The sequence below is a fragment of the Scyliorhinus canicula genome, chromosome 9 (genome assembly GCF_902713615.1).
Source record: "Scyliorhinus canicula chromosome 9, sScyCan1.1, whole genome shotgun sequence".
Lineage (NCBI taxonomy): Eukaryota > Metazoa > Chordata > Chondrichthyes > Carcharhiniformes > Scyliorhinidae > Scyliorhinus > Scyliorhinus canicula.
Window position 1 is genome coordinate 93,144,208 of NC_052154.1, and position 17,499 is coordinate 93,161,706.

Consider the following 17,499-nt stretch of genomic DNA (forward strand, 5'->3'; position numbering starts at 1 on the left):
ATGGCAGGTGGAGTTTAATCCAGACAAATCCAGCAGCATGGTAGCACAAGCAGATAGCACTGTGGCTTCACAGCGCCAGGGTCCCAGGTTCAATTCCTGCCTCGGGTCACTGTCTGTGCGGAGTCTGCATGTTCTCCCCGCGTCTGGTTGGGTTTCCTCCGGGTGCTCCGGTTTCCTCCCACATTCCAAAGACTTTCAGGTTAGGTGGATTGGCCATGATAAATTGCCCTTAGTGACCAAAAAGGTTAGGAGGGGTTATTTGGTTACGTTGGGATAGGGTGGAAGTGAGGGCTTAAATAGCTCGGTGCAGACTCAATGGGCCGAATGGCCTCCTTCGGCACTGTATGGTCCATGTATGTTTGATGTTCTAAATGCCAGGTAATGCATTTTGGAAGGCCTAATACAGGTGGAAAATATGTAGTTAATGGCAGAACCCTTAAGAATATTGATAGACGGCGGGATCTGGGTGTACATGTCCACAGGTCACTGAAAGTGGGAATGCAGGTGGAGAAAGTAGTCAAGAAGGCATACGGCATGCTTGTCTTCATCAGCCAGGGCATTGAGTGTAAAATTGGCAAGTCAAACTGCAGCTGTATAGAACCTTAGTTAGGCCACACTTGGAATACAGTGTTCAATTCTGGTCTCCATACTACCAGAAGGATGTGGAGGCTTTGGAGAGGATATCATAGAATTCTTACAGTGCAGAAGGAGGCCATTCGGCCCATTGGGTCTGCATCGACTCTCTGAAATACCACCCTACCCAGGCCCACCTCCCCACCCTATCCTCGTAACCCCATCTAATCTGCACATCTGTGGACACTGAAGGGCAATTTAGTATAGCCGACCCACCTAATCTGCACTGTGGACTGTGGGAGGAAACCGGAGCACACAGAGCAAACCCACACACAGACGGGGAAAACATGCAAACTACACAGACAGTCACCCGCCGTTGGAATCGAACCCGGATCCCTGGCGAGGTGAAGCACCACTGTGCCACCGTGCCATCCCAGTACAGAAGAGGTTTACCAGGATGTTGCCTGGTATGGAGGGCATTAGCTATGAGGAGGGCTTGGATAAACTCGGTTTATTCTCACTGGAACGACGGAAGTTGAGGGGCGACCTGATAGAAGTCTACAAAATTACGAGGGGGTTAGACTGAGTGGATAGTCAGAAGCTTTTTCCCAGTGTGGAAGAGTCAATTATTATGGGGACTAGGTCAAGGTGCAAGGGGCAAGGTTTAGAGGAAATGTACGAGGGAAGTTTTTTTACACAGAGGATAGTGGGTGCCTGGAACTCGCTGCTGGAGGAGGTGGTGGAAGCAGGTACGATGACATTTAAGGGGCGTCTTGACAAATACATGAGTAGAATGGGAATAGTTCCCGAAAGGTTTTAGGTTAGACAAGCAGATGGTCAGTGCAGGATGAAGAGCCAAACTGCCTATTCCTGTGATGTACTTTACTTTGTTCTTTGTTCTCTCCCCTTAGACAACAGCAAGCTATTTTCACCTTCTACCTTTGGAGTACAGCAAACTTGCAGTTTATTGTCCGATGGTCTCCATTGCCCTTGCCTGGCAGCAGGAGTGCCAACTTTGTTGCTACACAAAGGAAAGGTGTGTTTGTGCTGACAATAGTAAGCTTGCTGCTGCATGAGTGTGAATGTTCAAAGCAGCCTCTGCTGGCAGCACAAACAATCTGCAGCTTGTATTTCCAAATGGTCTCTCGTTCATCAACTCTGTTTAGCTTCAGGGCAGCACGGTGGCACTGGTTAGCATTGCTGCCTACGGCGCTGAGGACCCGGGTTCGAATCCCGGCCCTGGGTCACTGTCCGTGTGGAGTTTGCACATTCTCCCCGTGTCTGCGTGGGTTTCACCCCCACAACCCAAAGATGTGCAGGGTAGGTAGATTGGCCACTCTAAATTGCCCCTTAATTGGAAAAAATAATTGGGTACTCTAAATTTTAAAAAAAACTCTGTTTAGCTCCTGAGATCAGAAGCAATTATCAGGTGGCACAGCCATGGTGCCAATGCCAGGCTCCCATGCTGGCAATTCCAAGGTGCTCAGATGGTGCCACCAGTGCCCATCTGGGGGCTGCCAATCCCCTGGGAGACCCCACGAGTACCGTTCCATCTGGTCCCTGTTTGCGTAGACCAACACTGAACAGCGCTTGCCTGAGGTCTCCAAGGCGAAGGGGTTAGATCCCAACATCTTGGTTAGGTCATGGGAGCAGATAGTACAGTGAGTCTAGCTGTCTTGCTCTAATGTGCAGATTTGTTAAAACATGATCTGCCCACAATGGCCGTGATTCACATGTGATGTCTCATGAGGCGTGGCAAGCTGGTCGATCACGGATGAAGGATCTCCTGGCATCTACCGCGGTAAGCGGCAGGTAGATCGCACCCATGATATATTTCCAGAACGCACAAGCAAAATATTACAGATGCTGGAAATCTGAAATCTGTACATACTGCTGCCATTGTGGATGGATGGTGGAGGGAACGAATGTTTGCAGATGGGGTGCCAATCAAGTGGGTGCTTTGTCCTGAATGGTGTCAAGCTTCATGAGTGTTGTTGGAGTTGCACTCATCCAGACAAGTTTAAAGTATTCCATCACACTCCTGACTTGTGACTTGAAGATGGTAAACAACCTTTGGGGAGTCAGGACGTGCATTACTCGCCACAGGATTCCCAGCCTTTGATCTATTCTTGTAGCCACAGTATTTTTATATGGCTAGTCCAGTTCAGTTTCTGATCAGTATTAACCCCCAGGATGTTAATAGTGAGGGAATCAGCAATGGCAACGTCATTAAATGCCATGGGGAGATGGCCATTGCCTTGCACTTGTATGGAATAAACGTTACTTGCCACTTACAAGCCCAAGCCTAAATTTTGGCTTGCTGCATGTGGGCATGGACTGCGTCACTAGCTTATGAGTTTTGAATAAAACTAAACAAGACAATAATTGATGAACATCTCCCTCTCTCACATTCTAATAGAGGAAAGTTAATTGATAAAGCAGCTGAAGATGATTGGGCCGAGGGCGCTGCCCTGACAAGCACCTCTGGTGTTTTGGGGTTGTGTTCTTGATCGATTGAACTTTTAAAACTGGTCACAAAATGCAGTCCGTTATTGATTTCTTCAGTGCAGGGCATTGGTGAGGCCACACCTGGGGTATTGTGTGCAGTTTCGGTATCCTTATCTGAGGAAGGGCGTTCTTACTATGGAGGGAGTGCAGTGAAGGTTTACCAGGCTGATTCCTGGGATGGCAGGACTGTCATACGAGGAGAGATTGACTAGGTTAAGATTATATTCATTGGAGTTCAGAAGAGTGAGAGGGATTTCATAGAAACTAACAAAATTCTAACACGATTGGACAGGGTAGATTCAGAAAGAATGTTCCTGGTGGTGGGGGATCCAGAACTAGGGGTCATAGTTTGAGGATAAGGGATGTTGACTTCTTTATTTCTATGTGAACCACAAGCTGTTTCTCATATTGATCGAATGACCACACAACCAGTATATTAGTTCAAAAGACAGTTTATTAACAAACACACTTGTTTTATGTGCAATGATTCACGCGGCTACGCACTAAACTAGACCTAATAACTAAGATGACCTTCACTTAACTTCGGGGTGACCGGCTCTGTGCGGGAGATAAGGCCTTTATCTGTGTCCACGTGGGTCGGTTGGAAGTCTTCAGGTTCGTCTCAGCTGGGCTCGTCCTTCAGGTAGCAATTGCGGGTCCTTGAACTTGGCTGGTTGATATGCTACAATTGGTCGCACACAGGCCGGTCCTAAAGAGGCCGATCCCTCGTGCGCAGGGATTCTTATCCTTCATCTCTTCCGCGCCCTTTTGGGCGGTCCTATCTCCAGCTCCAATGGATCAACAGGGTTTCAATCATTGATCCTGGCCAATTAGGGGGCGGATACTTCGGAGGCCGGACAGGCCCTAGCTATCATTGTCCCAGGCACGTAGGCCTTTCCAAATAAGGGGATGTGGCACCGGTTAGTCTGCTACTGTTGTTGTTCCTTGATCTGGTTTCTATTGTCCTAAAGGAAATGGTGATTGACTTTTAATGGGTGCAAGTTGAAATGAAATGAAAATGAAAATCGCTTATTGTCACGAGTAGGCTTCAATGAAGTTACTGTGAAAAGTCCCTAGTCGCCACATTCCGGCGCCTGTCCGGGGAGGCTGGTACGGGAATCGAACCGTGCTGCTGGCCTGCTTGGTCTGCTTTAAAAGCCAGCGATTTAGCTAAGTGAGCTAAACCAGCCCCAAAACCAGTTTCGGTCAGGTCTGGCTTCTTTGCACAATACACAGAGATCATCATAGAATTTACAGTGCAGAAGGAGGCCATTCGGCCCATCGAGTCTGTACCAGCTCTTGGAAAGAGCACCCTACCCAACCCCACACCTTCACCCAATCCCCATAACTCAGTAACCCCACCCAACACTAAGAGCAATTTTGGACAATAAGGGCAATTTAGCATGGCCAATCCACCTAACCCGCACATCTTTGGACTGTGGGAGGAAACCGGAGCACCCGGAGGAAACCCACGCACACACGGGGAGAACGTGCAGACTCCGCACAGACAGTGACCCAAACCGGGAATCGAACCTGGAACCCTGGAGCTGTGAAGCAATTGTGCTAACCACTATGCTACCGTAGCTTCTGGGGCTAAAGGGATCAAGGGATATGGAGGGAAGGCGGGATCAGGAAATTGACCTTGATCGCCCATGATCATAATGAATGGCAGAGCAGGCTCGAAGGGTCGAATGGCCTCCTCCTACTTCTATTTTCTATGTTTCTATAATCTAGTGTGTGCATAGACATTCCCGATTGTGGTCCAGGATAACACTCTTGCTTCTTGAGTCACAAAGTTGCCGTCCAAGCACAAAACTGAAACTGACAATCCAGGGAGTGCTGCACCGTTGGAGAGATGCACCTTTGGGGTGAAAAGTTTTTTTTCAGAAAATATTTTGTTGAAGCATTTGTAATTTTCACAATTTAACATATTGACATTTCTAAATCAACTGCACGGGTCGACGCACAAAATACCCCCTAAAATAACAACAAACAATAAACCACGCCTCCCACTTCTCCCATCCTATCCCCAATTAATACTAAATTCCCTGTCCTTATTTAACATTGGTATGCCTCCTATTTTCCTCCCCCCCCCCCCCTCTTTTTCCCTTTCCCCCCTTACTGCTGACGTTCAATTTTTGTTAAAGAAATTTATGAACGACTGCCAACTCCAGGTGAATCCCTGTACTGATCCTCTCAGAGCGAACTTGATTTTCTCCAGATTGAGAAACTCTGCCATATCGCTGACCCATATTCCTGATTTCAGGGGCTCCGAGTCCCTCCATCTCAGCAAGATCCATCTCCGGGCCACCAGTGAGGAGAAGGCCAGGATATGGGCCTCCCTTTGCCCCCGGATCTTCCGACACCCCAAATATTGTTAATTCTGGACTCTGAGGTACCCTACCTTCCAGAACTTCCGACATAACATCTGCAAATCCCTGCCAGAATTCCCTCAGTTTCGGACATGCCCAAAACCTATGAACATGGTTGGTCGGGCTACCCCCACACCGCCCACATCTGTCCTCCACCTCCTCGAAGAACCTACTCTTCCGAGCTACCCTCATAAGGGGCAGCAGGGTAGCATGGTGGTTAGCATTAATGCTTCACAGCTCCAGGGTCCCAGGTTCGATTCCCGGCTGGGTCACTGTCTGTGTGGAGTCTGCACGTCCTTCCCCTGTGTGCGTGGGTTTCCTCCGGGTGCTCCGGTTTCCTCCCACAGTCCAAAGATGTGCGGGTTAGGTGGATTGGCCATGCTAAATTGCCCGTAGTGTCCTAATTAAAGTAAGGTTAAGGGGGGGGGTTGTTGGGTTATGGGTATAGGGTGGATACGTGGGTTTGAGTAGGGTGATCATGGCTCGGCACAACATTGAGGGCCGAAGGGCCTGTTCTGTGCTGTACTGTTCTATGTTCTATGTGGGTCCTGTGGACTACCTTGAACTGAATCAAGCTGGGTCTAGCACACGACGAGGATGCATTTACCCTTTTCAAGGCTTTTTCCCACAGTTCAGTTTCCAGCTGCCCTCCTAGCTCCTCTTCCCACTTCCTCTTCATTTCTCTGATAGGGGCCCCTTCCCACTCTAACAATTCCCTGTAAATGTACGAACCCCCCCCCCCCCCCCCCCCCCCCCAACCCCTGTTTTTGACAACACTTTATCCTGCAGTCCCCTCAGGTGGAGGCGAGGAAAGCTTGGGACCTGTCTCCGTACAAAGTCCTGCACTTGAAGATACCGAAACCCTTTCCCACCTAGCAAATCAAACTCCTCCTCTAATGCCTCCAAGGTCAGGAAGCCCTCATGGATGAACAGATCCCCAAACGTCTCAATCCCTGCCTGCTGCCATACCTTAAAGCCCCTATCCAGCCCTCCAGCCCCCTGGATATCGCCACATTCATACTTCTGAAAAAAGTCTTTGGGACAAAAATCGGGAGACACTGAAAAAAGAAAATCAATCTCGGAAGGACCGTCATCTTCACCATCTGAACCCTCCCCGCCAGCGTCAGTGGAAGCATGTCCCATCTACAAAAATCCCTTCTCATTTGATCCACTGTTTTGCCCAAATTTAACATGAGAAGCTGCCATCATCTTTGGCCACTTGAATCCCCAGATATCTAAAACTCCCAACCACTTTAAAAGGTAGCTCCTTCAGCCTCCTTTCCTGCCTGAATCACGAACATCTCGCTCTTTCCCATATTTATCTTATGGCCTGAAAATCGCCCAAATTCTCCTAATATCTTCATGATTCTGGTCATCCCCCCCACCGGGTCCATGATATAAAGCAGCAAACCTGCCTCTAGAGAGAGGCCCTGTATTTCGCTATACCCCTCCAGGTATTCACTGCTCTCAGATCCATTGCTAAGGGTTCTATGGCTATGGCAAACAGTAATGGGGAGAGCGGGCATCCTTGCCTAGTCTTCCGACAAAGACTGAAGTATTCTGACCGAACTCGGTTAGTTCTTACATTTGCCACCGGGGCCTGGTTTAATAGCCGGGCCCACTCCACAAAACCTGCCCAAACCCAAACCTGCCTCAAATATCCCATAGATACTTACACTCCATTCTGTCAAAAGCCTTCTCGGCGTCCATGGCAGCTACCATCTCAGCCTCGCGCCCCTCCGCTGGCATCATAATTACATTAAGAAGCTGTCTAATGTTGGATGTCAGGTGCCTGCCCTTTTACAAATCCCGTCTGATCCTCCCCAATTATCTCCGCTACACAATCCTCTATTCGAGTGGCCAGGATCTTTGCGAATAATTTGACATCTACATTTTGGGGTGAAAAGTTAAAGCAAGCCCTATCTCACCACCACCTTCTGAAGGGCAGATCCCCTTTGCCCCAAGTACTATATCCAACTGCCTCTTGAAGACGTACAAGGCAAAATTCTCCATTTCAGGGATTAAGTGTTGATTCCGGGACTGAGTGTTCTCCGCCCATGAAAACGGCACCTGTCCTGGAGCAATTCTGGATCCATTAATGGGCTGGCACCGGCGCCACATGGAACTAGTACAATTCCAGCAAACTCATTCCAGCGAACAAGATAGCACCCCGAAGAATGGCACTCCATTTTACACTTGGGGAGCTCGAGACCCTGCTGAATGCCATGGAGGAGAGGCGGGCACCCTGTTCTCCAGGATGGGAAGGAGGTTGCCACTCGCTGCCGTACACTGGGCCGGGGAATAGATGGCAGAGGCCATGTGTGCCAAGGGCCCCACCAGCAGGACTGGCCAACAGTGCCGGAAAAGCTGCATGACCTCCACAGGATGGCCAGGGTGAATAACCACCACCGTCCCCTGGCACCAAACCCCGTCCCACACACCCGTACACCCACAGAGAGGGTGACCTAACGCAACCCATCGACAGTCTGCTCGCACTCCACCCTGCACCACATGCAAACACCCATACTGCCTGCCGTGGCCGAATGCCCTGCACATTCAGGCAACTAGCTGCCCACCCACTGTGCTGTCCATGTCCGACTGCCTAACATTGTGCATTTTCTTCCCCCCACCCGCCCCCAAAATAGGAGAAGGCGGCGCATAACCACACCACGGAGAGAGAGAAGACTAGAGGGGGCCTGCCAAACCTGCGGTGCCCTACCGTTGCAGAGCGGCGGGCTTTAGACCTAATCGGTGGGTCTGGCGAACGGGCCATCACCAAGGTGGAGGTCAGCATCAGGGAACAAAGTTGAGGTGTCCCAATGGCACGTGTGGCAGCACACCCTGAGCACCCTATCACCTCCACACCACCCCTCCACCACCCTAACCCCAGCACCCCACCACCTCCACACCACTCCAACCCGTGAATCAACAATGAGTCATGCCTTGTGTCTTGCAGGATCACCTGGCAACAAGGTGAGTACCCCGCCCCCCAGCCCCACGCCCGGTCACAACCTCACGACAGGTCGAACAATGAGGTGGGGCCAGGCAGAGACGCGAGCCCCCCGAACTCCAATCCGCAATACCCCAGAGCACCAGTCCAAGGACGGCACTGACTTTACGTCACAACTGACTCCAACGCCGTCCACCATCCCTGAATCAGTCCCCTCGGTTGGGCATTACAATGAAGGGGGGGTCACTATCTAGTGCAACGGTACATCAGCGGGTGAAGGAACCCGCAAGAAGGCGGAGGGCGGCCCAACCCCAGGGACTTGCAGCCACCCCTGATGTCCCGTCCTGGGAACCACCTGGAAGAAGTGTAAGGGACCGTAAGGCCAGAAAGTTAGACACCAGTTAAGTTGGCATGGATGCAGCGCACAGGATGATGTTCGGTAAGCCTGTCGAAACCTGTTCACAATAAACACCTGTTCACAAATGTTCCAACCTGCCTCGTTACTCTGAAGGGTGTGAGGGATGGGCTAGCCTCGGCTGGCTGCAAAGGGGGAGCTGGCGGAGTGGGGGAAGGGGTGCGGGGGTGGTTGAGCAGCTGTTGGAGGTGAGCCACCACACATTGCCTCGATAACCCCTCCCTCCTCCTCCTTTCCACCTCCTGCCCGCTCCCAGCCCCCCACACCGCCCCGGAGACCATCCCCACCTCTGCCACCCCAAGGGTTCAATGGGACTGTGTGATGGAATGGCCTGTTCACATGCAGGAATCACCCAGGCGGACGGTGGAAAGTGCTTCCATGGGCAGGAGTCAGGCATTTTCAAACGATGAGGAACACCAGAGCTCATCACAGAGCGGGTCGTCATCATCCTCTATCCCAAGGACCAGACCTGTTGTTACTGGCAATCCCAGGGCCTGCACCCTGTTTTGAGGCAGGTAGGAATCATGGAGTGGGGTGGTTGGTGGAGGGAGGATGGATTTGAGAGGGGGTTGGCAGCTGTGGGGGCTTGTGGGATTGGGACGGGATGTTCATGCCGCCATCAGTCAGGCCCCCCAGTCGGTGAACCTGTCGGCGATTAGAGCGTCCTGTGCGTGGTGGCCCTGGTGCACACGTTGTGTGTCCTCCTGTGCCTCCCCGAGCCCCAATCACTGCCCATCCTGACCAAACTCCGCATCCTTTCAATGGTTTAAAGAAGGAGATAGGTATATATCTGATAGAAAACGGTTAAAGGGATATGGGGAACAGGTAGGGAGGTGGATTTGAGACCAAGAAGAGATCAGCCATGATCTGATTGAATGGCGCAGCAGGCTCGAAGGGCTGAATTGCCTGCTTCTGCTCCCAATTCCTATGATCTTCCTAGTTGGACGAGGACTGGTGTTCATCCTCCTCCTACAGCATGCCACCCTCTGCTGCGCTTTGCTGTAGAGGACACAGCAGACCACCACAATGTGGGAGACTCTCCCAACACTATACTGGAGGGACCGTCCAGAGTGGTTCAAGCACCTGAACTGATCTTCAGGACATGGCTGCACTGCTCGATCACGGCCCTGGTCGCGGCATGGGAGTCGTGGTAGTGTATCTATGCCTTGGTCTGTGCCTCGGATAGGCGTCATCAGCCACGACTGCAGCAGATAGCCCGTTGGCCAAGAGCCCGGGGGTGCACCGCGAATGTATCGGATACCGTTGAGTATGTCAGGATGAAGGCGTCATGCACGCTGCCTGAATATTGGGCGCAGAGGTGCATGATGTGCATCTTGTGGTCACACACCAGCTGCACTTGCATGGAGCGGTAGTTCTTTCGGTTTGTGAATCCAAACAGGAATATTTGGCATTTGCCTTGCCACCACAGACCTGGGGATGCACTGAGGCAATACGATGAGTTGCTCGGGGAAGGCCCTGCAGCGGTGGAGCTTTCCCCAGAGGAACAGGAGACAGCTGGTGAGGGTGGAGTGCCACCCGCCCGATAGGCCGAGGAGGAGCTGGGAAGGAGGCACCGCAACAGGCCTCCTGTGTACCAACAGCTCGTTGCGCTCGTAATGCTCGTAGGTGTACATGCATCCCGGTGATCATCCCCTAGATGTGGGGCTTTCCGGCGATGGCAGCGAACTCCACTGCCCGGGAATCCTGGTGGGCTCGGTCCAGATTGAAGTGGATATATTATGCCGACTGAGCATACCAGGCTTCCGTGATGGCGCTGATGTGCCTGTGCACCAAATCTGCGAAATTCTAGACAGGTCCCCACTCGATGCCTGGAAGGACCCTGTGGTGAAAAAGTTCAGGGTGACTGTCAATTTGACGGCCACCGGGAGTGGCTGTCCTCCCCCCATATCCCTGCGGTTCTAGGAGCGCTATGATCTGGCAGATATGTCGTGCGGTCCACCTGCTCAGCCAGAGTCTTCAACGACATGCCTGGTCTGGCAGGTCCTCAAAAGATGGGAGCTGTTGGTACACAGGAGGCCTGTTGCGGTGCCTCCTTCCCAGCTCCTCCTCGGCCTATCGGGCGGGTGGCACTCCACCCTCACCAGCTGTCTCCTGTTCCGCTGGGGAAAGCTCCACCGCTGCAGGGCCTTCCCCGAGCAACTCATCGTATTGCCTCAGTGCATCCCCAGGTCTGTGGTGGCAAGGCAAATGCCAAATATTCCTGTTTGGATTCTGAAATCCATCATCTGCAGGGGGTGAAAGGTAAACATGTTAGCACAATGCGTATCACTGTGCCCAACCAGGTCCAACAGGATACACGTTGGCCTGCACTGCAGCCGCTGCCTGAGCATGTACTCCTTCTCCCTCCCTCCTCTCCCGTGCCCACACCAATCCCCGGCTGTCCCCCCGGCACTCTGCCCGGCACTGTAGGAGACTCTGGCCCTGGCATCCATCCCTGCTGGCAGAGATACTTATGGCTGGCGCTACCCTTGCCAGCGGTATGCTCTACGGTCCACATCCAGCGCACTTCTTTGGGTGCCCCCTTGGGTAGGCTGCATGATGCTCCGCCGGCAGGGTGGCACTTATGCCCAGTTGTGATTGAGGTGGTTTGGTAGAGGGGTATGGTAGGATGAGGAGGAGGGTACAGGGAGGGGCTGTGGCGGGGCTACTCATACTGCCGGTGTCGCTCTGTGCGACCACTGCCCACAGTGGGCGGTCAATGGGATGCACAGCAGAATGGCTGCCTTGCAGGCTGCAGCAATGGCAGTCTGTACCTGGACACCCCAGTCCTGAGGGGACACCCCAACCTCATGGCCCATTATCTGAACACCCCTTGCCACCTCCGGCTCAGCCCAACCCCCCCCCACGCCCAGCAGCCCACTCTCGTGCCTCTGAGAACATGTCCTTTACCCCCGCTCTCCCTCAGTAGCCACTGTGCCTGTTTCCCGATTTTGTAAACCGCAAGAGAACCTTGCCATTGGTAATCCTCCTGGCAGAGGCGGAGCGTTATGGGAGCCCTGGAGAATACCGGTACGGGCCTGTTAATGGTATGCTAACACCGTTTACTGTATGTATAGCATAGAACGTATTCACGCTGCTGTCGAGGCACTGGAGCATGACATTCCGTCAGGCACCCGGCGCTGGTGTCACTTTTCAACTAACGTTAAATTCTCTGCCTGGTCGTGCCTCACAATTCTGTAGCCACTGGATGAAGAATCCCGCCCACAATGTTTTGACTTCAGCTACTTTTTGTGGTAGCGAATTCCACAGGCTCACCACTCTCTGGGTGAAGCAGTTTCTCCTCATCTCTGTCCTAAAAGGCCTCCCCCATTTCCTCAGATTGTGAATCCAGGTTCTGGACATCCTATCGGGAACATCCTTCTTAAATTCACCCTGTTTAGTCCTGTTAGAATTTTATAGGTTTCTATGAGATCTACCTTTATTTTTCTGCACTCCAGCCAATACAATTCTAACAGACTAAATCTCTCCTCATATATCAGCCTGCCATCCCAGGAATTGGTCTGGTAATCCTTCGCTGCATTCCCTCTGGAGGAAGAACATCCTTCCTCAGATAAAGAGACCAAAACTACACACAATATTCCAGGTGTGCCCTCATCAAGGCCCTAGATAATTGCAGCAAGGCATCACTGCTCCTGTACTCTTGCAATGAGGGCGTTTTTACCGCCTGCAGTGACTGGTGTACGAGGACACCCAAGTCTCCTTGCACATTCCCCTTATCTAATTTATGTCATTCAGATAATAGTCTTGCCTTCCTATTTTTCTACCAAAGTGGATAACCTCGCATTTATACAAATTATATTGCACCTTCTATTCATTTGCCCACTCACTCAACTTGTCCAAATCACACTGAAGGATCTTTGCATCCACCTCACAGCTCATCCTCCCACCCAACTTGGTGTCATCTGCAAATTTGGAGATATTACAATTTGTTCCCTCATCTAAATCATTGTGAATAGCTGGGGCTGTGGCACCGATCCCTACGGATATTTATAAGGTGACAATCGAGCGTCCCGTTTGGATCGTTATCTGGTATCGAAGATTGAGGATCCATATGCGAAGCTCAGCGGAGGACGTACTTTCACCAAGCTCGACATGAGCCACGTTTATCTTCAATTAGTTCTGGACCCGGCCTCGTGAAAATATGCAACCATCAACACACAGCGGTTTGTATGAGTACACCAGACTGCCATTCGGAGTTTCTTCAGCATGTGCCAAATTCCAAAGTATAATAGAGAATATCCTCTGAGGGTTCTGTAGCCACTGTAGCCACCTAAAATGGACACTGAACCAAACAAAATGGAGAATCGCTAAGACTGCAGGGAAAAACAGTTTAGCCAAGGCAAACAGCCTGCAAACACTCATTAGCATTTTGCAAGCAGCAAAACCAGTTTCTGGCCAGGTGGAAGATCTCCAACCAAAGGTGATAATGGCAGAACGTTTTACATACTAATGAGGCAGTCCAGATCTAGGCACACACAATGGCAACATTTGGGTTTGAATAAGATACTTTAAGTGGATGTCCAGACAGAGCGGCACCAGAAGTATCCACTATAGAAACCGCCCCCACCATCGAGAAAGACCCTCACATTGGAGGAATTCAAAAGATATCGATTGGAAGCGATCCAATCGATACCTGAAGGTAAAGCCCGCCCAGGAAAAGGCAAGGACATTGGGGACCCCTATAAAAATAGACCCCCACACATGGTCCTGTCTGTTGTTTCGTGCTCCGGCTTTGACCAAGACCTTGAACGTGTATCCTGACTCCAGCCGTTGAGCACCAGCCGCCGAACCGTAAGTGCCAATACGACGCCCGCTACGCGAACCAAGCCCGCTAGACCCCCAGTGACCAGCACGCTTTCTGAAGGTTGCAGACCAAGACCGGGACGAAGGCCTCGCTCCCTGACCTTGCCTGTTCCTGTGTAGTTAAGTATTCTGTTTGCTTAGTTTAGTCATAGCTTAGTCCCTTAGTGTGTGCATGCGTATTTATTATAATTGTATAATAAATATTGATCGTTTGGAACTTACTAATCGGTGTATCGTTTTATTACTTTGAACCTGACCTTGAGATATCTGTGAGTTGTCTATACGGCAACTGGCGACTCCTGAGCTGAAAGATACATAGACAGAGCCTAGTGGTGTTAAGCACACGGCCTTTAACAGAGGCAAGTTAATACACCCCAATAAACGCGTTTTACACCCATAGCAAAACGTGCAACAGTTCCCACAGTTAGCAGTTTACCTGGATGACGCATTGATCACCAGTCCCTCCGACCAGGAACACATCAAAACCTGGGGGACATGTGATTCAAGGCAGTTGGGGTCCACCTACGGCGTGGAAAATGCGTGTTCCACGCGAAAGAGGGAGTCTACTTATCCTATAGGGTGGACAGAAACGGGTTACATTCAGTGGATAATATAAGGTGTGGATGATCCGACAAACCCGTGACAAAGGATCAAACAGAACTCCGTTCTTTCTTGAGCTTTATAAATTATGATGGCAAGTTCATCCCGGACTTGGTAACGGTATTGGCCCTGCTGCACCAGTTGTTAAAGAAGGGCCCGCCATAGCAGACAGCATTCAACGATGCAAAGCAATGACTATCATCGTCAGATCTGCTGACGCACTTCGACCGTCAAAACCTTTATTGCTAACATGCGATGCCTCACCCTATGGCATCGGGGAAGTCCTTGTGCACCGGATGGACGACGGTACGGAGCGGCCCATAGCGTTCACTTCACGCATTTTGGCGTCCGATGAGCGAAATTACACTTGAATAGAGAAAGAAGGTTTGGTGCTGGTTTTAGGAGTAAAGCTATTCCATCAGTATGTCTGTGAACACATGCTCACAGCTTTAACGGATCAAAAGCCCTTATTAGGGTTGTACAATGAGGACAGAGCCATCCCCGCAGTGGCATCCGCCCGCATTCAGCTTTATGCTCTGCTCTCGGCAGCATATGAGTACGTCTTGGAACATTGCTCAGGGACGAAGATTCCGCATGCCACCCTCTGCTCACCAGTATGCCAACGCCAACAGTGTCTGACGAGGTGATCACTGCTCTCCACTTTATGGACTATTTATCTGTGAGGGCGGTCCAATTAAAGGCATGGACACAGACAGACCCATTATTAGCCAGGGTCCACCACATACTGCTGTACGGAGTCCAGCATCGCACCCTCCCAGCAGATCTACGTGCTTTTACCACAAGAGTTGCCGAACTCAGCGTGGTAGATTGCATTGTACTGTGGGGTTCCCGAGTGGTCATTCCCGAGCGCGGCCACCAGGCAATCTTGCAAGACCTCCACAGCGGACACCTTGGAGTCTCTAAAATGAAAATGTTGGCCCGAAGCTACGTGTGGTGGCACGGAATAGACGCAGAGATCGAGAACTTAGCACAGCAATGCACATGGTGCCAAGAGCACCAAAGCTCCTCCCGGCAGCTCCACTTCACCTGTTTCCCGATTTTTAAAAACCCCAACAAATGAACCTTGCCGTCGATGCTTCCTCCTGGTGGAGGTGGAATATCATGTGACCCCCGGGAATGTCGGGTCAACCCCGGTAATGATATGCCAATGGCATTTACTGTGCGTGCAGAGTAGAATGTATTGATGCTGCTGTCGAGGCACCGGAGCATGGCATTCCAGCGGGTGCCCAACATCAGCCATGGTTTATAACTCGCGCACAATTCCCCGCCCAATCGTATTACGCAATTCCGCCGTTGCTGGACGGAGAATCCCGCCCAAGGTGCCAGAAATACTGGAAGATTTGTTATGGAATATAGTTTTTTTAAAATAACTTCACTAAAATATTTGTGGGCTGATTCTCTGATTATTGTGAGTGTGTGTCTTTCAGATGCACTGGAAGCAGTGAGACACTGCAGCCTGGTGTGCTGCCTGAGTCCTTTCTAAAGCCTGTTTTTCACTCTGCTTTCACAGCATGTGTTGAACCTGATGGGCAATGACGTCATTAAGAAAATCGCTAACTACAGGAAGATGTTTATTGTGCATCTGCATCAGCTAACGTTCCTGGATGATAGGCCAGTCTTTCCAAAAGACAGGTAGGTGTCTGAGCAACACACTGGCTATCTAAAGTCACTTTTGCTCTCTGCTAGAACTAATAGAAAAGTTGTAAGAATTATCCATTTAACAGGCCAAATGTGGACCCCATTGCTGTGCAGTTATAGTGGGTAGATTAAGCATACGATAGGTACAGCACAGAAATAGGCCATTCAGCTGGCTTCCTGTAATTAGTAAACCCTTGTACTAGATTGTTCTAATTGTTCTAGATCAGGGGTGGGCAAACTTTTCTGTGCAAGGGCCACATTCAGAAATTCACAATTTTAAAGGGCCGCATAGTATATAAAGTAAAATAATTATTATTTAAAATAGCCAAAATAAAAGGTTTTTAAAGAAAATTTTATTAATTAATATTTTAAAGTAGAAACTTTACATGAACCATATTTATTTGAAAAACAAAGTAACTCAGTTTAAAGAAAAACAGCAATTAATTTTTATTAATTAATATTTTAAAGTAGAAACTTCACATGAAACACATGTTGTGCCGAGCAATGATCACCCTACTCAAGTCAACGTATCCACCTTATACCAGTAACCCAACAGCCCCCCCCCCCCCCCTCCCTCCCATTAACCTTAGTTTAATTTTTTATTTTTTTTTATGACTTGATATTGGTGGGCCGCATAAAGACCTTTGGCGGGCCGTAGTTTGCCCACCCCTGTTCTAGATTATCATTTCCAAAAGCTTTTGCACCACTGTGGTTAAACTGACTCGCCTGTAGTTGCTGGTCTTAGCTTTACACCATTTTCTGAGCAGAAGCATGACACTTTTAATTCTCAGGTCCGCAGCAAATCCCTCCCTTACTTCCCTCATCCTCAGATACATCCCCGCAAGTCCTGGTGGCTTATCGACTTTAAGTACAGCCCCGCTTCCTAATATCCTCTCTTTATCAATCTTCAGCTCTTCAAATGTCTCCCCTACCTCCTATTTTATATTTCTTTGGCAGCATCTTCTTTCTTGCTAAAGACAAATGCAAAGTATTCATATGCCATGCCCTCTGCCTCCATGTATAGATCCCCTTTTTGGTCTTTCATCGCTAGCCCCTACCCTTACCAACTATTTACTATTGATGTGCCTCTTGACCATTTTTATTGCGTTTTTTGGTGGCTTTGCTTTGCCTCCTATTTCCTTTTTCATTATCCTTTGGACTTTGTAGATGCATCCTGGCTCTTAATTGTATTAGCAACCTGGTATCTGTCATGCACCCTTTTGTACATCATCTTTCCGTCTATCTCTTTTGTCATCCAGGGGTCTCTGGATTTGTTTGTCCTACCTTTCCCCTTTGTGGTAATGTACCTTGACTACAGCTTGTTTCATTACAGTTTTCCTTCCAATCTTTGATTTCGATCCACCTATTCTCAGCCCATTAGATTCACCATCCTCCAATTTAGTATTTTTACTCTAGAATCTTCCTGTCCTTTTCTTTTTTTAAAGTATTTTTATTTAAATTTTTTAACAAAGCACACAATAGTACAAAGTAAAACCAACACAAATCCCCAAATCCACCCGCCCCTGACACCCTAACCAACCATCCCACCTTACCACCCTTCTCCCTTAGCAGCTGACAGTAACCAGCTCCTTGAAATG

At 49.9% G+C, this 17,499-nt stretch overlaps 1 protein-coding gene across 19 annotated transcripts in view; it reads left to right on the forward strand.

The window, feature by feature from the left end:
- dnaaf1 (dynein axonemal assembly factor 1) overlaps positions 1 to 17,499 on the forward strand; it is a 176,868-nt gene that overhangs the window by 102,047 nt on the left and 57,322 nt on the right. For all 19 annotated transcript variants that reach the window (XM_038807180.1, XM_038807185.1, XM_038807189.1 and 16 more), the window contains one exon: positions 15,774 to 15,895. In XM_038807180.1, coding sequence (XP_038663108.1) covers positions 15,774 to 15,895 — 122 coding nt within the window. The remainder of the gene's footprint in view (positions 1 to 15,773; positions 15,896 to 17,499) is intronic.